Below are 22,285 nucleotides of genomic sequence, written 5' to 3'. Positions count from 1 at the left end.
CTCCAGAACCTGCAGGGCTCTCCTGCTTCAGCAAAAATAGAATCTCTGTCAGTAACCCAGATTCCTACACATTTGAATATTTAACTCCCACTGTTTTCCTGAGTACTCAGAGATCTCACGTCTGTGAAACATGCAGGTTCCATCCATTGGTGGAGTGGGAAGGTCATCTGTCGTGACATCCACATACAGCTCTTCAGCTGGTTTTCAGACCCTTTTTCGTATCCTGTTGGCAGATCTCTTGCTCTCCAAACTTCATCATTTAAACAAAGAAACATGCAACACCCCAAAGAAGGATATCAATCAAATCTTCCATCTGTGAAGTCTAATGAAGAATAATAATGAGTTGGTGAATTTTGAAGTAGTTTGGGTGTTCTTTCTTTTCCGATCTCTGATTTTAGAGGAAATCCTTACATGCAGAAGCTACAGTAGAGTACTCTTTTTAACTCTGAAAGGCTGTGATTGTTCTTTAAGGAAAATACAAGTTTTTGCAGCCATTCCTAGTCTTTTACAGCATGGAGGCTCTTTCATTCCCATTCTTTTTCTTCTCTTTCCTTTTCTGTTATGCACACACACACAAAAACTCAGGAGTACATCATGAGCCGAGCCGTATTTTCTGTTTATTACCACCAGGTTAATAACAGTAATGGTGCGAGGAGAAAATGAAGTGTTATGTAAAATCCTGCATTGCAGATTTTGGTGCTGATGCAAAGAGCTCAATAAAGTGTAACACTTTAATCATGGAGATAAAAATCACACAGCAGCTTCACAGTCTTCCAAGATGCAGAGCCTTAAGACAAAATAGAAGCGGGAGAGAAAGAGAACCTGACAATATTATTGAGTCCCAAAAAACTTGGGGAAGAAAACAGCCCACTTTATTTTCTTGTGATGCTTTGATTCTGTCTTTGTATTCACAAGATAAACAACCGAAAAATGTGTGCCTATTAATTTCCTGGAATTAGAGAGCAAAATGTCACAGCTTTATACACAACTTGGTGTCATTTACAGGAACCTGGAAACCCTTTAAAAACAAAGCCAAACAACTCCCTCCCCGCAAAAATACCAAGCTCCCCAAAAAAAACTTCAAACAAAAAACTAACCCTAGAACATGGTAGGATGATATGCAGTTTTTTTCAAGTAGACAAGCAGCCCAGTACAGTTTTAGCTATGGTGGTTTGAGTACAAATTTAGCATTCTAGCACAGAAGAGGACTTCATTTTTGATGGTACTTTGCATCTCTTCATTGTTACTGACCTTGGTGTCTCTGCTTCTCAGCTGCTGAAGATTAAGATTATAGTATTGTCAAATGACTGGACATAAAGTTGTAGGTTGTTGGTTTGTGGAGTTATTTTGGAATTGGGGGAGGAAAAGGAAGAGTTATGAGAAGATCTCTCCTGTACAGGGAAATTTGTGGATGTAATGACATGGAGCACTGTGCTAAAAAATTGGAACAGTGCTAAGGTGTGTATATTTTTAGATTGGACAAGTTCTTGTGAGGGACCTGACTACAGTTGTGCGCCAAGTATATTCTTTCATGAATAATATTTCCAAGAAAGTAATTTTCCCTTCAATTTGGTTATTGAGAAGAATACAAAAATATTATTTGTTGGAACCAACACAAAAAAATTGGAAATATCTAGTTTATGGCCCAGAAAAATACCTCAGGTAACTCAGAAAAGTCTCATGCAGCTTTGCTCCTAGCATCTAAAAAGAAAGTAGTCTAAAATATAGAGGGAATTTCTATGCCAGAGCCCAATGGCCACCCAGCCACCCCAGAAGGAGCTTCTTCACAGAGGCCGGAGCAGAGAAATTACATATTCAGCACAAAATGGAATTCAGTTTTAGTTGGTGCCTGGTCCTTTGGAGACCAGTTGCACAGCTTTGAGGAGCACAGCAGCCTGCTGAGCCAGCCTGTCTAGTCCTCAGCAGGATAAGAAGGAGGAAGGGATCAGTACTTTAGCTTTATTGCAGGGTTTCCATTGGCCCTGTTCTGTCCCAAATCTTGCCTGTCTGCAGCCAGTTAGCACTGCCTGTTTCAATCTATTGCATAGCTATGCCCTCGGGTAAGATTCAAGGTTAATTCAAGGGCATGCTAAAACTTGTTGGGACTTGAGGTAACCCAGAAGGTTTAATGTTTCCACCAGCTGCAATAACCACGAGCTGAAGTTTGGGTCTGCTGATTGAAAAGCTCCTACAGAGACAGAATCAGGCACATGTATTAGTGGCCTTTGGTATCTGATAAACTCTGTCATCACTGCTTACCTATGATATGCCCATCATAAAGAGTGCCTGATTACATGGCTGGCTTAATCCATATAGCATGAAAGCTGACATTTTATATTACTTTATATCCTCTCGTCCAGCTGAGTTCACTTGTGTGGAATTAACAGATGTCAGATTTGGACATCGTGGGCATGGATGCCACAAAAAATGTGTAAATAAACCAACCCTTGTGTAGTATTGTTAGAACAGGTCACGGTAAGAAATGGCAAAGAAAGGGAATGTTTCGTGGAACCCTGTAATATTTTCAGGAGAATTCAGGGGTGAATTAAGCTGATATCACTTGGAAGTTAAAATCTTATCCTAAGGGTTACCTGAAGTAAAAGCCTCCTACTTTTTTCTGAGATAAGTCTGTGTCCATGAACATCATCTGTTTCCCCATGGTGTATTAAAACATTCGCTACAGCAACTGTAGTAGTGGCATAGTGATCTCAACACCAGCTTAGCAGGGTACTTCCTATTTGGGGTAAAAGACCAGGTAGGCTTTACTTACCAACATGTCTTGGAACACAGCGTGTCTCACAGCCTTGAGCTCATCCATAAAATTGAAGGGACAGAGATTCCAGGAAACCTGCTACATCATATCGACAGTCCTTGTTCGCTTTTGAAGTTTGAAGGCAATTAGATGGATTTGAAGAGCTGCCTTTTTAAGGGTGGAAACAAAGGCGCTATGAGTGTTAAGAAACAAAACCTCTCTGCAGGCTGTGCTTTGCAGGGCAGACCTGTGCCCCAATGAGAGGTTCATTTGGATGCTGGGGAGCATGGGAGGAAACCACCCATCATCTTGGCTTCACATGCTGGATTTGTGACTGGAGAGTGTTACAGAGCAGAGCTGGCTCACAGGGATGGACACAACTGTAGAGATGTGAGTTTGGGAAAGGGGGCATTGATCACCTCTTTCTTGTGCAGACTCCTCAGACCCATTCTGGATACTACAAAATGGTTACTAGGCAAGTCACTGCTTCAGATACAACCAGATGCTCCTGGTTGTTTGAGGAGAAAACTGAGACACAAGTTCTTCATATGTTGTGATGTCTGTCCTGCTGGCTCAGTTAAAATGCTTTTAACCTCAGGATAAGGCTTAAATCCAGAATCAATTGCTTTAAGATATTCCATTCTCTTGTATTTTTTCTTTCCTTCGCCCCCACCCCTGTGCATGTTCTATATGAATCATGGAGGGGACACACATACACAATATACAAACAGCTCTAGCAGCTGATTGGGCTGGAAAAAGACAAACCTCCAAATATTTAGACTTTTTTTGCCTACATGTATTAGCTCCCTAGGTCATGAGGTGGATTTCCAAACTTCCAGCTGATGGTGTTGCACAGTCCTGGTGCAACACCAGTGGTGACCCCTCTGTGGGGGACGTGGGGAGGATGGAGTTTTTGAGACTGCCCTTGTTGCTAGAAACATGAATGTGAAAATAAAGGGTCAGTCTACCATGGGGCTGTGACACCTGCTGAATGGAAGGGCTGCAAGTGGGGATGAATGCACTGGAATTAATTAATGCAGGTAATGCTTATAATTCGGGAAGTGCTAGAAAATCCAGTGGCATTTGTTACCAAAACAGTGGGTTCTTTTGCAGGGTAACAGAGAGTAAAACTCTGGGAAGGACCAATGACATGATGGGTAAACACTGGAATACATTCTGATAGCAATGTGGTGATTTGGGTAGCTTCTGGTCCTGACAGACTAGAAACAGTCTGTTTGCAAGTTTAAAAAGAGCAAGTCAGTGATTTCCTAGTGCTGGGTACAGAGCGATATCGCTTTTCCCTCCCAGGCATTTAGATTTTGTGTCTGTGCCTTTTCCAAACAAGTTATTACTATTTCCTCTGCTTTTAAGAAATGCAGCCAGGCTATTTTTACTGGGGTGTGTGTGTGTGTGGAGGTTGGTTTGGGTTTTGTTTGTGTGGCTTTTTTGTTTGTTTTGTTGGTGGGTTTTTTGTGTATGTGTTTCGCTCAATATAAGACATGAGAAGCCATTAAAGGCAATCAAAATAAACCCCTACAAAGTGCTGGTTGGATCTGTGGTTAACCCTTGTTTTAAGAAACATGAGCTTAGTTTTTGCCCGTGTGTCCTTTTAACACTATGAATCAGCTCTGTCAGAAAGAGCCACAGAGAGAGGAAATCCAGCCCAGAATTGAATGAGTTGCTGTGGTACATCATCTGTTACACCTTGTGTGCTCCAGTGAGACAAAGTGGTTAAAAATATTGCTACTACACCTTTCCATGGGTTAAGATGATATTCTCTGAGCACGTTGCAAGCGTACTTGTTTGATAGACTCCCTGGTTAGAATCAGTACTTATTTTCCTTGTCAGGAAGAAAACAAGAAAAAAAAATGAAAGGAAGGTAATTGACAGCAATCTTTAAGGGTCATCACAGTATTTGCCTCTACTTTGATTTTTTTTTACAATGGCTTTAATGCTGTGAAATTATGGACTTCTTTTAAGTCTTCTCATTTTCTCTTACAAGCAGACCACCTCACATTTTAAACATCTGCAGTAGTTCCAGCAATGAAACCAGGGCTATTGTAGCACTGAAAGCTCTAAAATTGCAGTGATTCTCAGTTGGATAGTGATCCACTGTACACCTGGAAATGTAGGTGTTGGCCTCAGGGAGCTATATTTGGCATAATTTCCTCCTGGGGAACAGGGCACAATGGGATCACAGTTTCTCCTGGTCTCAGCTGTTGAGAAAATCCGTGTCAGGCCTAATAGCCAGTGCTCTTTCCCCCTTGATCAGCTGGGCTTTGGTCTTTGCTGAGTTGAACATTGTTCACTAAATGAATAGCTCTCAGAATGCAAACTTCGCCTGTTATCCTTCCATTTAGGAAAATTGAGAGTTTTTAATCTTTTGTACTCTGCATTCAAGAGATGAGAGGAAAAAAAAACCCCACCTAAATGCTTCCATTTAAATGTAAATTTTGACTTTTCAAGTCTGGCAAAGTAGGGTGTTTGTTTTTATAAACAATATATATATATAAATAAAAACCATGGAATTGAAAGAACAAAACCCTGCTCTCGCTGATATTTTTTCCACATAGTAATCTTTGCTCTCATCATGTTACATATTTTTTTTTTGTTTCTTTTTACTTTAAAACTAATTTTGCTGTGAGAACAAGAGCAGAAGATGGTTAGAAGGAAATACTCTGGCACTGGCTTGTGCAGAGAAAACATGCCATCTGCCTAATGTGCTTCATCTGGTGTCAGTCTAAGATGTGTTGTTTGGGTTTAACACGCCAGTCACCAGCCTAGAAAGAGTGCAGGCAGCAGCTCTGCCACCGGCTGCCCCAACTAGGGCTCCAAATCCTTCCTGCTTTTCAGAGACTATACTCACTCTTACATAGGCCACAAAATTTTGGGTAGGAGATACATGACCTACAGTGTCCTCGCATTAGAGCACAAGAGGCATTTGTGCAAGGAACAGAAGTGGTTTGGGATATATTTTTACCCTTCACCATATCATAGTTAAGAAGCAAAAGCAAAGATCCAGCCTCAAAGTGGGTTTTTTTTAGAGCTTTGACTGGTGAATTGAAGGGCTGGTGGTGAGGATGTGATGGTGTCTCCGAAGTTTCAACATTCTCTGCTTCGTTAGGAAAGAGCTGGAGAAGCCACTTGGCACAGCATCACACAGAGACATGCACTTGAGCCCCAAGAGCAGAAGAGTCATGCAGTGAAGCCCTCCTTGCTCAGGACTGGCAGGTCTCTTCTGTCTGTCTGTCTGTCTGTCCGGAGATGAGTCACAATGAGCTCAGTGTCTCTCCCTGCCCCACTGTGTAGTGTGGACTTGGCTTCCTGGGGGGGACAGGGCATGTTTTGGGGCTCAGAGCTGTGGTCAGAACCCATCAGTGGCCAGGTTTCAGAAACAGGGCCACCTTCTTTAGCAGAAGTTTCCTCTTTCAGTCGCAGAAATCCTGCCTGATAAATGGATGGTGCACATCTCAGCTGGGTGAATGTAGCTGGTCACATTTTGTTACACAGTGTGTAATAAAGACTTTAGCTTATTTTTTTTATTAAGAAAAGACGTTGGTAGACAGCTTTAAATGTCTGCCTGAGGACAAAACGAACTGAGTTTTGTAGATAGCTGGGATTTTTTTTCTTAATAAATAAATAAATGGAAAGATTTTTATGTTGATAATAAAAATAACTAATGCAGAGCTCCTTCCACTAGTGCCTGGAGACATGGACAGATGTGGGATTTTGAAGGGATAAAGAATTGAAATCTTTTGGCAGGTAGTTGCTATAAAAATGACTATCCTTCCTGCTTCTTATTACAGACCAGTATTCAACAAATGAAGAGTCCCTGAGAAAGCTAATGATGACAGGATCAGGTTCCAACCATCACAGATAGCAGAAACCTCCTCCCTTCAGAGAAATCTGAAGTTAAAGTATACCTTGGGACTTTCTCAGACTCACAATGTGGTGTGTGGGAGTCTAAAGAGGAGGAAACTGCCAGGGAAACTATGAAAAAGCAGAGTGAGTTGACCAAAAGTTTGGTTTGCTCATGAGTTTTCTGCCAAAATTTTGTGCAATCACTTTCTGCCTACAGAGAACTTTGAGTGTGCTGATGAGTATAGTTGGTTCCTGCCTTGCTGTGTGGTCTGTTGTTGGAATAAGAGGGTAAGCCTTGTTTTCTCACTTTTACCCTTCTGATTCTTTCTTCCATTCTGCTGCAGAGGGGAGAGTGTCTGTCTGGGCCTTATCTGCCTACTAGGCTTAAATCACGATATTGCTTCACAATCTAATGCTGTTGTAGGGTCAGTCTCCTGGAGAAGTCACTAACATGTGTTGTAGAACTGGCCAGTCCCTCCAGAGTTTTCAACCTGAAAACCATCAGTGACAATGCAACATTTAGGAGAGCAAAGATGAAATGTTGATCTGATGTATTTACAATTCAGAGCAAATTGCTTTGTTGTCCATTACAAACAGCTGTAACAGATACAGAGGAGAAGAAGGATGAAAATGAGTTTAAAATATTTCTTTGTATTTAAATATGCATTTTTACATACACATATACTTAGAAAGCTGTATATATACACACATAGAAGAAAAAACATGGAGAAACTGCCTAAATCTCTAAGTCAACCACTGGTCATGTGGGACAGCTACTGCTTTCTAGGGTGGGAAATATCCTTCTGAGTCCTACTGTACCTTTGTTTAGTTATGTCCTGCTGGGTCCTCTTGAGGCTGTCATTCTGATTATTTCTTACAGCACTGTGCTGAATCTCGAGTCCCTGATCTTGTGCAAGAACTGAATATTCTCTCTGTAGGAAATGGTAAAAAATGACATAAAAAATCCCCAATATGTGCTTGCAGGGGAGACATTGTCTTTGAGATGTTGTGGCTCTACTTATAGGCACAGTTAGCTGACCTGCTGTTTGGCCTGACAGGGAGAACACAAGGTGATATCACCTGCAGCAATATCATAGAACCACAGAATGGTTTGGGTTGGAAGGCACCTTACAGATCATTTAGTTCCAGCACCCTGCCATGGGCAGGAACACCTTCCACTAGGCCAGGTTGCTCAAAGCCCCATCCAACGTTGCTTTGAGAAACTCCAGACACGGGGCATTCACAACTCCTCTGGACAACCTCTGCCACCTCCTCACCACCCACACAGTGAAGAATTTCTTCCTAATATCTACACTTGCCCTCTGTCAGTCTGATGCCATTCCCCCTTGTCCTATCACTACATGATCTTGTCAAAAGTCCCTCTCCATCTCTCTTGTCACCCCCTTCGGGTACTGGAAGGTACTATAAGGCTTCCCTGGAGTCTTCTCTTCTCCAGGCTGAAAAATCCCATCTTTCTCAACCTGTCTCCATAGGAGAGGTCCTCCAGCCCTTGGAGCATCTTCACGGTCTCCTCTGGATTTGCTCCTGCAGGTCCACAGCCTTCTTATGGTGGGGGCCCCAGAACCGGATGCAATACCCCAGGCGGGGTCTCACAAGAGCAGAGGGGGAGGATCACCTTACATAACCTGCTGGCCACACAGCTTTTGATGCAGCCCAGGGCACCATTGGCCAGTGTGAGTGGTGGAGTATTGCAGGAGGAAAGTTTCAGATACAACTGGTGCTGATAAACGCCTTTCAAAAGGCATGACATGTTGCACTTTCAGTTGTGAAAGGAGATCCTTCCAAAACGTCCATTACATTTTAGCTTTTATAGCACTGTGTAGATAATAAATACTGCTAGATGTAAAGCTCAAAGAAAACATCCCACAGTTTGGTGCTAAATGTGATGCTGAGCTCTCTCTGAGTAGGACAAACTAAAGAAACCCTGTTCTTCCTGTTGTGAATGAATTCTGGGAGAGCAAGAAACTATCAGGGACAATTCTATTTTGTATTTGCATGCTGTCCCTCCCCTCAGCATGTATGTCTGATGTTTAGTCCCTAATCTCTTTCAGTGTCCTTGTGTTCCTGTTTATCAGCTTTCACTTTTATCTCTTACTTGGATGTGCTTGTTGCTTGCCCTGAGTACAAGAAAGGAAAAGAAAGACACAACTTGGAAAGGAACAGAGTAAGACTAATGACCATGGATAGCTTATGCCTGCGGCAAGGCTGTGCCAGGAAGACAAAGAGAGTGAGTTAGTTTAGTGAGTTAGTTTGGTTTTCAGCTGTCAGTCACTAGTAAGGCATTTGCACAATGTCCATCCAAGCCTTCCCATCTTCTCAAGGAAGTAGGATGGCCACATAACCCTTGAATGACACATTTGGTGTTGTCTCCTTCCACCTGACTGGGCAAGTTTGCAGTTTGCATCCAGGTATGGGGGGTTTTTTGTTTCTTACTCCTCGCAGATCTGTGTAAAATGAGAGCAACTCTTACAGGTCCTCTAATAGGTCCAACAAATCCAATTTTCTGAATGTGTTCTTAGTAGGTGGGAAAAGCCACTCAAGGGCCTGTTTAAAAAATTTTGCATGTGTAAAATGAACCTTTACCTTTGATGTCTAGCTTGTAGTTATCAGTGGTTTGGGGGTTTTGTTGAGCTGAAAGCTTTATATAGAGCAGGGCCTACCTTACAGTAGTTTGTTTAATCTCTTTTCAGAGTAGACAGTTTACACTGTAGAAATATACATACTTTTCAGCACCAATCAACACCTTAACTTTTAGGAACTACAGAAGTCTCATTCTGCAGCATAAATTAAGGTCTAATTGGAAAATAAAACCAGTGATGCTACATCAAACCCAAGGTCTATTTGGCTCAGTATCCCATGACTTATTGCAAATGCTAAGGGGTAGACTAGAGAAAGGCTTCTGACAATGTGTAATTTGGGGATTTTCTGATCAAGAAATTATGTTCACTGCCTTGAGTGGAATAACATAATGGAATCTTGTTCTTTGAATTTATCTAATTGATCTTTGAGTTTACCTGTGTTTTGGCCAAAATCTGGTGGCAGTGAGTTCTGCAGTATAAGTTAATTTGAAAAACACTTAATTATGTTTGCCTTAGGTCTACTGCCTGATGACTTTATATTCTGCCAGCTGTTACTTATTTAGTCAGAAATAGTGAATAATGATATATATTATTTCAGAGACTAGAGAAACTGGTTGTTATAGAGTTTGATTTGCATACATATAGTTTGTCCAACTGCAAGAGTTCCTAGGAAATTAGGGGACAGGGAGCCATAACTCCTAGCCATTGTTTTTATTCTACCACTCTTTGCCTTTGTAATTAGAGGAGAGGCAGGCAATGTCTTTGGGCCTTATTTATGTAGTTGTAAAGACTGTGTTCCTTGGTCAGAAGATTCTGCAGAGGTATAATTAAAAGTTAGTGGTAAAACACAAAGCTATTAATACTGCTATGAAGTGGATAGTTGAACAGAAATTCTTGACCTTAACATAGTTGCAGGTGTATAAGCAGCAATTAATGATGCCTGAAGACTTTAAGTGACTTGTGTATTGTCACACAGCAGGCAAGTGGCTGTCTAAGGAACAGCACCAAGGAGTGCTAAAACCTTCAATACAGCTACTGGGAGCATTTCAGCTGAGAGAACCTTCAGAACCAGACCAGAGACAAATTTTATTATCTGGTGAAAACATGGTCATTTAGATATTTCTATTTCATAACCTAATTTTCTTGCTTTAATTATGAGTGTAAATAACAGTTACTGTCTCAGCTTCTCTCTCCCTTGCTCTCCTTAACTGTCCTTTTACCTCTTGCTCTCTCTTACATTCACTCTTTGCTTATAGTAGGGTTTCTTCCCACTTCCAAAAAGCTGTTGATTCTTTTGTCACAAATCTCCTCTCTCTTTTCTGAAGAGCCCTCTTTCTGTGGAGCCAACACTTTTCAGTACCAGGGAAGTGAGCAAGGTAGGATTTATAGAGCTTGTTCTGTGGGGCACGTGGTGGGGACACACAAGTGACGTTTGAGACGGGTAGAGCCACATGAGGTCATTGAAGCTTGGGGTGAGCTAATGCCCCAAGACCCAGTTCAGTTCCACTGCTTTATTCTAGTATTTTGGGCAACTAAAAGACTTCAGAACTTGTGAAGGTCAAAAACCATGGTGCTGAGTGTTTGTGCATGTTTGCTTCTATATGAGGGACAGAGAAAGGTTGAAACAGAGCAAGGACTGTCCCTCTTCAGGCTCACACTTCCAGTTTTGGCTTGGGGTCAGACCCAAAATCCAGAAGAGTGTATTTTCTGGTTCATAATCATTTAGCATAAAAATTATACAAGAATTGTCCATGCAGCTGAGCCAAAAGTCTTGTCTAAACTTGATCTGGGTCTTAACATTGTCTCTTTGGCACCTCTCTAATTTAATATGCATTTGAACAGAAGTGGCTTCTTGATAGAGCCTTTCACCTCCAGGTCACCCTTTCAAATCCAATTCAGGCCTGTCATGACCAAATGTTTCTACCATCTGACGGCTCTTCTGTGTCCTGTGTGAATTGCTGGCTTCAGTCCAGGAACTGGTGGACAGGTGCCTGAATTGCAAAAACTGCCAGAGCTGACACTAACTGGACATCTCTGCAGAGGGGTCAAAGAATGAATCAGCCTGGCAGATGAATTAATACTTAACTTGTATGCACTGTGAGGCTTTATATCTTCCAAGTGCTTTACAAACGTCAGCTAACCCTCAGGAGGTGTTGTTATCTGCACTGGCAGGTGAGAGAAGCAAGCAGATAAAGAACCAGCACCAGAATATGCATGTTGCTGACCTCCCACTCTGAGGCCAAAACTCTGAGTTTAGCTCCTTTCAGGGCAACTGATGGGCACACCAGAGTAAGGTTTAAGCTCCTTGAGGGAAGTTCCATGTTCTTCTGGGGATAAAAGCATCCCTTACTTTTTAAGACAGGCAGGAAAGCAGTATTTATGGCGATGCCATCCTTTTCCTGTATGAACCAGCAGAAGTCTCTTCTCCATCTACCTCGAGGCACTGGGGAGTCATGTCAGATTATGCCAATCATTAAGAGGTATCTTTATTTAGACTGAGAACCTGCCATGTAACCGGACTGGTAAATGTTTCTGAAGAGCAATTGGGTTGGAGTGGTTCATTCTGAAAGACAACAGCTCATGGAACATCATTGAAATGTTCAGAAAAAAATGCTTGAAGTGCTGGAAGATCATGCAGAGTCAGTGGTACTTCAGTGTTTGCAAGGTGCTTCTGCAGGGACACTTAAAAGACATTGTCAGACTGTGTAAAGGAAAACAGAAAAATTGGCTTTTGTGCCTCATATCACTGAGAATAAGGGTGGTTCTAAGATGGCATTTTCCTTTCTCTGGAAGCAAGATGAGGAAACTTTTTTTTAATGTTTTTAACCTTTAGAAGGTTTTTAAAAATAGTAACCCCCTTTCCTACTATTAATTTCTTGTGTAAATAATTGCTGTTGTTGCCATGGTGTTTACAAGGATGAATGGAGCAGGTAGTCTGTGAGATGATGAATGGAAAGAGAAAGATGTTGTCCCTATGGTTACAAAGAGATAGTGGCATTCCTCTGAAACAGTGCCTCTAATAAGGTGTGCATTGTCTGCAAAACTGGAGATGACACTGTAGGACTAACTTGTCAAAGGTTATAAAGAATGGCAGGAGAAAATGTTCTTGGGAGTATTTAACTTTTTTTTATTTTTTTTTTTTTTTTGGTGAGGATTTATGCTGGCCCTTTCAAATTTTGGGGAAAATATATGGGGAGAAGGTAGATGTAAGAAAAGTGATTTGGGTAAAATTCATCTTACCAGGCATCCAAACCCAGGTGTTTCGAGGGAGACTTGAAAATGCGTACCACAAACAGACAGTTTGAATTCCACCTCGTGTTCGCTTGGATAGTCAGAAGGAGACAAGTGCCACACATCCCTAGAGAGTGATCTAAGGCACTGGACAGAATTCTCTGGAGCTGAAAGGGGAAGGACTGGTCCTTTCTAGCTGAATACTGACTGTTGACCACGTGATGCTGAATGGCCAGTTTTCCTTTATTTTGCTTAGGGGCACACTGTGCTTGTGATCACTGGTGTCCCCACTGTGAGCATTGCCAAAATAACTAATGGTGAGATAAGGTGTGTGTGTCAAAATGGATGTCTTTGAGACCTCTGAAAAATTTTCTTCTGAGAGATCCTGTACCTGAGGAAGCATCAAAGAGCCAGTCTTTTTGGTATTTCTGGATCTCTTCTGAATGACAAGGGGCAAACTCCTTATGCTGTGCCAGCTGTTTTATGCCCGTTTGCTCCCCGCAGCCGTTCAGCAGTAAGAGCACAAAGTCTGCCTGGAGGCTGTTACATTCTCTACAGCTAATGACAAGCCATGGTTTCAGCAGCCTGTATAAAACATTGCAAGGAGTTCAACCCACCCCCTGTATGAAATATGAGAGTGAAGAAGGGTTTTGGACGCTCTCTCGCTAAACCAATTGCTATGCCCAAGAATTAATAAAATCCATATTGAAGTGACAGCTGGTGGACAGAGCTGGCTTCTTCCTGCATCACTTGGCTCTCTAGTGGCTCATGTTCTGGGTTCAATGCACATTTATCGTTTTATTATGGCATTTATTGATTTTTATTTATTTATGTATTAAATCTCTGTTTCCTAAAGAATCATAATTGCACTGTTCAAAATCTAAGTTTCATCATATCAGCACTAGCTATTAACATACTTCTTCCCTTTTTCTCTTTAATGACTGACCTTCCAAAGGCATTCAGTGAATGAAATAAAAATGCAGACAAGTGAGAATATATTTTCTCATCGTGAACCAGTTTCTGTACTGCTTTGACTATTTCCTCTCTTGTCAGTATATGTGAGTTCTTTTCCTTAATCCATGATTTCTTTCATTTTCCTCACCTCCTAATTTATATGTATATTTCTCAAACTGACAGAAACTTCAGACTGACTCAGTAGAACAGTGGAAAGTGAGTGTCACAAAGGTAGGGATTCAAATGAACTTTAGAGCAGAAATTCCTTTGCTTATTTATTTATGTTGGTTTTATATGGTAAGTGGCAAGAAGAGATAAAGACCATTCTTTTCAAGGGAGAAAATGTTAACTGTTGTTTTCTAAGGAAGTGAGGTGCAATCATTGTCTCTGTCAGTCTAGTAAATGATTTCTGTTTTGAGACATGGAGAAAAGGCAGACCAAGTCTGCCTTTGTTTTCTGGAACTGTGTAACCTGGGTCATCCAGGTAATTATAGCTTTACTTAAGAAACAGAGAATGTGGGAGAGAAACTCTGCTACTGCTTGTAAGCACAAAGAAAAGACACTTGAGAGAATTAAATTTCATTATGATTTGTATAGGGCTTATGAATCATTTTGCATTCCACCTCTAAAGCAGAAAATGATGACTTTAATATCATATTGTAGGACGACACTGGTAAGTCTCTCAGAAGGCAGCTATGGCATCCAGAGATATTGGAGCCTGGTTATTCATTACCTTCTGCTTAAAAGCTGGAGCAAATGCTACTGTGAGACTTTGACACCTCCCTATTTATTCCCATTCCTACTTGTGGGTGCTACTGCAATAGAAGCCCTAATGGGGGTGGGTTCTGCTGTGCACATACTGCCAGATACCCCTGGAGTATAACAGCAGATAGCACTGGGTTAAGTGTGTTTGTATGTGCTCCTGTAAATGCACATGTACATTTATTTACTTCATTCTCCCTATCTCAAAGACAAACAATTTCAGAAGGTCATCCCTCTGCTGACTTTTCTGAAATTGCCATCAGTAGGTGACATTATATATTTAATAAAATGTTAATTCTGTGATCCTACCTAAATTGCAGGAGATCAGTAATTATGTCAAAATCTTCCAGAGAGCCTCAACTGAAATATGAAATTTATTTCCCAGCTTAAATTTGCAGAATGGCAGTGGGTGAAACAGTTCCTACACGTAAAGTGCCTATGAATATGTATGACTGTAAAGAGAGAGAAGAAATACCATTATTGTTCAGGAACATATCATAATTCTTGAGAAGCTTGTGTGCAAACAAATTGTCTGCTACTTGGTCTACTAGTTGAGGCACAAGGTAGCAAACTTCTAGTGTGCCAGTGACTGGACTGTTATTGTCCATTTTAAGGCCACAATATCTTTGTTTCTGAGAATAAAGGGATTTTTTTTTTCCATTAGGAACTCATGTGTTATATTAACAATGCACTGGATTATTTTGTTTTGTAATGGAGAATGCTCATCATGTTTTCCTTTGATAAAGTAATGAATGTGAGGAGAAGAAATGTGAAACACTGAAATACTGTTCTGTTCACACATAGCAGTGTCTGGAAGTGGTACATCTAACTCGAAATTACTCTAGCAATCTTTAAAAACTTTCTGAATAGGATGGACAATTGCAAATTTGGACTATATTTAGTGTTCAGGGAGATGTGAAATAGAGTGGTTTGTAGGTTCTGTAGGAGGGTAAGGAACAAAGACCAGAAAAAACAGTTAAATAGTTATTGTGAACTGACTTAAGGAATTACTTTTTAAATACTTTGAAATTAATAACTGGATAAATGTTTTTAAACACCTGTCTGGGTGATGAGCTATCTGTGGAATGTCATGGTTTCCAAATAAGAGATCTGGAAGCTTAGTCTTTAGGTGAGGGTGATATGTGTGAAGGACACTGTTCCCTCACAAACAACCGTTGTAACCAGATTATTTGAAAATGGTTTTGATGAACAAAAAAGATCTTCAAAGAAATTTCACCACACCACATGACTTTCTAATATTCTCTGTGACACTTTTATCAACAATTTTTTTTTGAGTGAGTGTCTTGGAAGAGTTTAGAAAATAATACTCCAGTGATACTATGTTAAACTGGATAACCTGATAATTGAATACTAAACTGAGGCTCAGGTCACCCACGTTCTGCAGGTGAATTTCTTGCTGGATAGCCTATGGAAAGTTATTTTAGTTATCTGTGCCTCTGCATCTCTGTTTGCATCTCACCTTCTTTTGGAAACAGCTTGAAAACTATGGATGAATTAAGTATACTATGACACACCAAAAATCATAGAGTTTATACCAGCACTTTTATTTGTCCTAAGACAGAAATTGTTCTAGTCTATTGTTAAATATCTCACTGTGCTTCTTGATTACTTTATGTTAGTAACTATGTTCCTATAAAGAATTCTGCCTCGTTCTAAAATAAGTATGACTTAGGTCACTGACTTCTGTGTGAAGGACATTCATGCTTTACAAATACCCAGTTTAACTAGATTATCTCCTCACTTCATCAAATCACTGTTTTGAGACTCCACAGCATGTTCTGTTTTATGGTGATATGCCAGTGTGCATCTGATCTCATCACATTCTGTTTGTGATGGGGAAATTATCTCATGAAAATAGTATTACTTAATCTTGGTTTTAATTTCTGTATGCTTGGAGAGGAAGAAAATTCTGTGTGGTGTTTCATCCTGTCAGTGCTAATCTTTCTCCTCAGTGCTGTATCTCCAAATAGCAGATGTGTGCTTTATTGCAGTGTTGGTCCTCTATAGCACAACATAAAGTTTTGGCAGGAGCAAACAATTTATTGTATTAGAGTCAAACACAATCAAATGTTCCTTTTCCTATGAAGCATGGTCAGATATTGATATTGCATTAGCTAACATTTTAACATAGCAGAGCCTTAATAAGATACATTATTACTCTCTCTAGGCTGTTTAATTAAACTAAACAGTCGCTGTGTATTGTACATTGGTTTTCTGCCAAGGGAAAGTAAATCTGTATTATATTAGTTTCACATACCAAATTATATCCTCCCCCCATCAGAGACTCTTTAGAAGAGCTGACACTGCTGTCACATGAACTGCACAATACAAACTGCCTTCCTATGTCATGGGACTGTCCTTGTAGCTCAGTATTCTCCAGTAACCTGAGCAAGTTGTGTGTGCAGGGAAGACTTGTGTCTGCAGAGCTACATGTTGTATTCCATTGGTCAGGGTCCATGTTTGCTGCCAGGGAGTACAGGGATAAGCATCATAACACCTGTCCTGCCAACAGAGCTCTTCTCCATCCCTCTGTTGAGGCAGAAAGATCTGAACTCTGGTCGCCAGGATGGCTCTTACTGGTGCTGTGGTGGTCAGGTGGCAGGAGTGGGTTCATCACTGTCACATCACATTATTTCTTCAAGTCCAGAAGTTAAAGAGTTTTGGGAAACCGGGTGATCCAGTGGAGTCTGCTCTGGTATTGGTCTTCAGTGCTGGGCATTGCTATCTCTGCTGCCAATGGCACTGTACACAGTGATCAAGGTGAACATTCACTGCTTCCCACTGAGGACATGGGAAGGGTATGGGCAGAGCAGGCACTTCTGTGCCAGGGGGTCCTACTGTTTTCTTTTAAAGCAAGAGCTGATGCAGAATCACGGAGAGAGCTGCAAGCAGAGAGGCATTCAAGGCACTTGCTTTTGGGAGTTGTTCTGTTGAATTACTACTAAAAAGCAGAATAAGACAAAACATTTGCAGTTATTTCTCCTTATAAGCAAAAATAAATTGCACAGGAAATACTGAAGTCTTTTTTACACAATTTTGAGCCTGTTTTACCTGGCAGAAGTGTACATCTGCATATTGCAATGCAGAGCTGTGCAGAGAGGGCAAAACTGTGCCCAAATAATTGTGCTGTAGAACTGGAAGGTGCACATTTTTATCAGTGGCAGTAAGCCCTGTATCACAGTGAAGGATGATGTTTTGGCTCTATTTTGCACAGTGTCATGTGCACAATGTTCCAACATTTTCAAGAACAGTGAAGAAATGTCTGTCATGGTCCTGTGTTGTGTTTCACATGCCCCCACAGAGAGGCATGAATGGTTGGATGCATCACAGCAGTGTCTTTAGCATGGCTCTGGCCCCATGGTTAGATTCAAGAATGGCTGTATTGGATTTATGGGAGGCTTCATAACACAGTTATGATTTATCTCATGCTGAATGTTTTGTTGTTGTTTTGTTTCCCTCAACAGAAGATTAACCTGGAGTTCTATATTGACATCCATGCCCACTCCACCATGATGAATGGCTTCATGTATGGGAACATCTTTGAAGATGAGGAAAGATTTCAGAGACAGGCTGTTTTTCCCAAGCTACTCTGTCAGAATGCTGAAGACTTCTCTTATGTAAGCAATGTTTTTCTTAACTATATTTTCTTAAGGTTTTTTCTTTTCATGATAAATCTCTGGCTTTACTGGATTGAGTAAATTTTATTTCAGTATTAACAAAAGGCTACTTAAAAATGTTGTTATTATTAGCTACCACTTTTCCTCTTACATTTACCTTATCCAGAAGTGGTAAGTTGTGATCTTATGTATGCCATCAGACACATGAACAAAAGCAGGCTCTTCATCTTCCATATTATAACCTTAGGTTCTGAATTATTGGAGCACTTTGTTTTTGTCAGATCTTTTGTCTTTTGATCAACTGGATCAGCTTTATTGTTCCATTCTTTTTTATTATTTTGTCAGTTATTTTACTTTTACACTCTAAATAATAATTTAATAACAAATAGAAAGAAAAATAACTAGCTTGAAAAAAAAGGTTAGGTAATCTTCTGTTAAAAGTTGTGGCAAAGGCAATGTATGGTTTTGAAATTCTTTGATATTACCATGGAAAACTGTTCTGGAAATAAATGGCGAGCTCTTCTAAATGAGTTGAAAAGGGGCATATGTTTTTTGAACATATTTCAAATAGAGTAGAAGAGCTCCTTAGCACACAGCCATAGCAGTCACTGTGTAGAAATCAGTAGATTTAAGACTGGTCCAGTGTGTCCAAGTATGACATCCTGGCCCTTTCCATGGGCTCTTTTGTGCACCAGTTTTCCCTGAAAGCTGTGCAAGTAGAGCACTCAACGCCCAAGACTTCCTGCAACAGCTTGATTGCTTCTCCTGGCACATCTGTGGAACTCCCAGTGAAGCTGCCTCTACACAGCTCTCCCTTGCTCAGTCTCTGACATCCCCTTTTTGCTTATACTTCATCCTCCTGGTACTGAGAAATGAATCTGTGTCTCCCGTCAGAGTTTGGGACAGCTGGGTCATGGTGCCTCCCTCTGCTGCAGTGCCACCCCAGCCAGCTTGTGGCAGAGGTGGTGGTAGAGGGAGGATAGGGACCCTGCACCATTCCGAGTGTTTAGCTCTAGAGAAACAAAATTTAAAACAGATACAAAAGCAGGCAAGTCTGCAAGCAAAACAAAATGTAATTGAAAGAAAAGGCCGTTCTCATCATGGCAAGAATGCTGGCCTAAAGCTTTCTCATCAATATGCAGGAGATAATTTTTTTGTATTCTGTTTGTGCATCTTGCAGTGTGGAGTTTGGATGGGAACTGAATGTAGAAATAGAGCTCTGCCATTGTTTTCTTGACAGATGTGATCCAGAAAAATGAAGGAAGGACCTTAAACCTCCCAATTCCCATTCATTTCTCTATTCTATGGTAGTTTGTTTTATGCAAGAGTGGGAAAAAGATTGAATCAGTCTCTGACTTTTCTAAGGCTAGGCAGAAGATATTCTTTCCTCTATCCTTTCTGCTCTGAGGAAGAGGGGCCTCCTTGGCATCAGCAATGGCAGCTGTCTGGGTAATGCATGGGAGGGTGTGTGGCTTCTGTTGCTTCCTCTATTGTCTCAAAGTATTGTTTAACCATTGTCAGATTTGTTTAACAATTGTCTGTATGTTTTGAGGGTTCAGGCGACTGCTACATTGTGCAGCTTTCTGCAGTCAACCATTGCAAGGGTTTCTCAGAGAACTGTCCAAAGTGCAGAAGACCAAATCTAAATGAGGAGGAACAGCAGCTGTATCTGTTCCCAGCTGTTTGGAATCTGGGGAAGAGGGAGTGGTGTCCAAGAATCAGCCTCTTCTTATCCAAGGAGACCTCAGTGATCGAGTTTCTTATCTGCACCTGGTTGTTTCAAAAACACATAACATATAAGGGGCATTCACAGATCATAGCAATGAAAACCTGCAATTGATACGAGTTGAGAAATTTTGTGCTCAGGTGTGGGGATTTCTCTCTGCTGCTGTGGGAGATTAAGTGTTCCTTTTAGCACAAGCCTTGGTTGACAAAGGGAAAATCTTTGAGAAAATGATGTAGGGAAATGGAAGCCAATAGCTAAATAAACAGCACTGTCTCTCTCCTTTGACTCTCGATCTCCTTCCTGTAGGAGCTGGCAGTCAGATATATATGTTGGCATCCAGTGCACCAGAGTTCAACCTCAGTGCTACTGGCATTTGGTACCATTGTCTTCCAGCTAACATCCTACTGGTCTCTTGAGGCTGGAAGCTTTTCTCCACCATCTATCCAGGCCATTCTTCCCAGGGCAGCTGAGTGGATATAAGTGTTGGAAAAGGAAACAGCCACCAGCTGTCTGATGTGTGTGAAGTGACTACTCCTGCTGTCTCCAAGTAGGAAAGTCTGTTTTCTTCTTTTCAGCTCTAACCATGTGGGCTATGTGACCAGTTGGAAATATCAGGTGAAGAGAGGAAAGGAATCCAGAACTTCCTGCATTTAAATTGAGGGGAGGGGGGAAATGTGCTGAAGACTTAAAATAGTGTATGTAAATATGCCCTATTGCCTGCTCAAAGGGAAGGGGGGGAAGTGCATCGTTAACGTTACCAGGCTGGTGTTTGAAAGTGTGGGAATGGACCACTGTTGTTACTAATTAATTTTCCAAAGCTTCAGGAGGTCTCATTTACATTGTATGCTGCTGCGGCCATTTGTTGGGATTATAATACTTCAACAGCAGCACTTCAAGTGAAAACTGGCGGCTGCATGAAGTGTTGTCCATAATTGACTAGCTCCATGTCTTCACACAGCACAGAGACAATGTTCCATTATGCTATCCATTGACAGTATCATTGAAAAGATTACTCTCCTTAAAGCATCTGTCAACCTTGATTGATTTACAAGGGACAAAGAACTGAAAAGGTTTGAAGTGCGGGTACAATTTTTGCCACCGTTTAGCATACATAATGGTTCTCCTTTGATGTCAAAAGCTCATCTTCTATTAATAATGCAGAGGGCTTTTGAATGCAGGCTACTTGTATGGAGTTCCACACTAATAACCTACTTGCTGTGAAATGGGATTCACTTTGGAGAAGCAGTCATTTGGGTTTTACATGTTCGGAATGAATCCCAACTCAAAGGGATTTATTTCAGTGCTCTGCATGATTGCAGCTGAGCCCGGCACGGGTTAGGGAAGGCAGGCAAATCCTGGCCTGCTCCTCCAGCCGAGAATCTGGCAGAAATCACGCAGCCAGATGCAAAGGAGCATGAACAACAAGCCTAAGATGATGCGATCAAATGCCTTGTGCCGTTTTGTCTGGCAACCTTCTATTAATATACTTTAGAGTGCATTTCATGCCTGGGCTGCTTCCTTCACCTGTCATTTCCAATAGGCCTTTTTATTTAAATGACAGCATCTAAGGGAGATTGGTGATTAGAGTAGGGGATGGATAGGGGATTTGTACCCACATGGCTGTTGTAGGACCAAATCAGAGTCACCCAATGTCTCTGGACTCTACCTGTTGGGCAAAACATTTGACCTCGCAGCACTCTGGAAAGCTGACTGTGATTTACAGGCATAAGCTGTGAAAGGGACCAAAAATTCCTCATTTGTACATGACTTCAGACACAGAGGCCTGCCTTTGGTTTAGATATGAGCATGTGAAGAGGAAAGTGAAATAAGGGCTAGGAAGTTTTGCTCCCAGATAAATAAATGAGACATTCTTGGGCAGCTGCCTGGGCAAAGGGGACAAAATCTGTAAGGAAAATATTTTATATTTTCAATGTTTAAGAAGGATATTTTTAAACACTGAGGAGTAAATATAATCTGTATGAAAGCTCTAACAGTGAGAGCTGACAAGCTCTTTTGAAAGGCTGACTCATTGGGTTTTAGGAGCAGCTGTTGACACCATGTCTGAGTGCATTACACATCAGCCATGGCTAGGAGTAGTTGCAGTATTTGGAGGGGTGTTCTTCATTTGCCCTTTCTTGTTCTGGAGACTGGATTAGTCATAACGACCAGACACAAGCACTTGAGCATTTCAAGAACCTGCTAGTCTTAGGGGTGGCTAATTTTGACCTCTGTGACAATATGAGAGGAGACCATCTGTTCTCTCTGGTTCATTTAAAAGAAACAACTGCAGCCATTCTTGAATGGCTTTATCACTTCATAAAGATTGCTTTTCTTTGCAGTTAAAGGAAAAAGGCTTGGCCTGATCTTATTAGGTTTTTTTTCCTTTGGACTCTGAACTGATGGCACTTGGGATACCTTCGAGTTCTCATTTAATTTTCTTGTATTCGATCTCCCAGCAGAGCACCTTCCTTAGAAATACTGTTTCCTTTGTGTGCCATGGTTAACCAAAGATCCTGATAAAAACTTGGGGTCTCATTATGTTGGGCATTGGGTAACGGCTGAGGAAGTCCACAACCCCAAGAACTTCCAGCCGTGCTGGGAAAGAGATAGAGAATTGCTGGGAAGTTATTTGCTTGGAGAAACTGGAGAATAAAATTTGAATCTCCCAAGTGCCAGTCTGGTTTCTTTGTCAGCACTTCCCTATGTTTTATACCGTGCTCACACTCAACAGTGAAGTCTCTGGACAACAAACCACCAAGTT

General features: G+C 41.1%; 1 protein-coding gene across 1 annotated transcript in view; it reads left to right on the top strand.

Moving 5' to 3' along the window:
- Positions 1-22,285, top strand: part of LOC113949901 (BEN domain-containing protein 5-like) — a 910,469-nt gene that overhangs the window by 791,498 nt on the left and 96,686 nt on the right. Inside the window, exon 10 of the mRNA XM_027649026.1 lies at positions 17,646-17,798. Coding sequence (XP_027504827.1) covers positions 17,646-17,798 — 153 coding nt within the window. The remainder of the gene's footprint in view (positions 1-17,645; positions 17,799-22,285) is intronic.

The sequence above is a fragment of the Corapipo altera genome, unplaced genomic scaffold (assembly GCF_003945725.1).
Source record: "Corapipo altera isolate COAL_440 unplaced genomic scaffold, ASM394572v1 112, whole genome shotgun sequence".
Taxonomy (NCBI): Eukaryota; Metazoa; Chordata; class Aves; order Passeriformes; family Pipridae; genus Corapipo; species Corapipo altera.
This window is presented reverse-complemented; position numbering and strand designations above follow the sequence as displayed.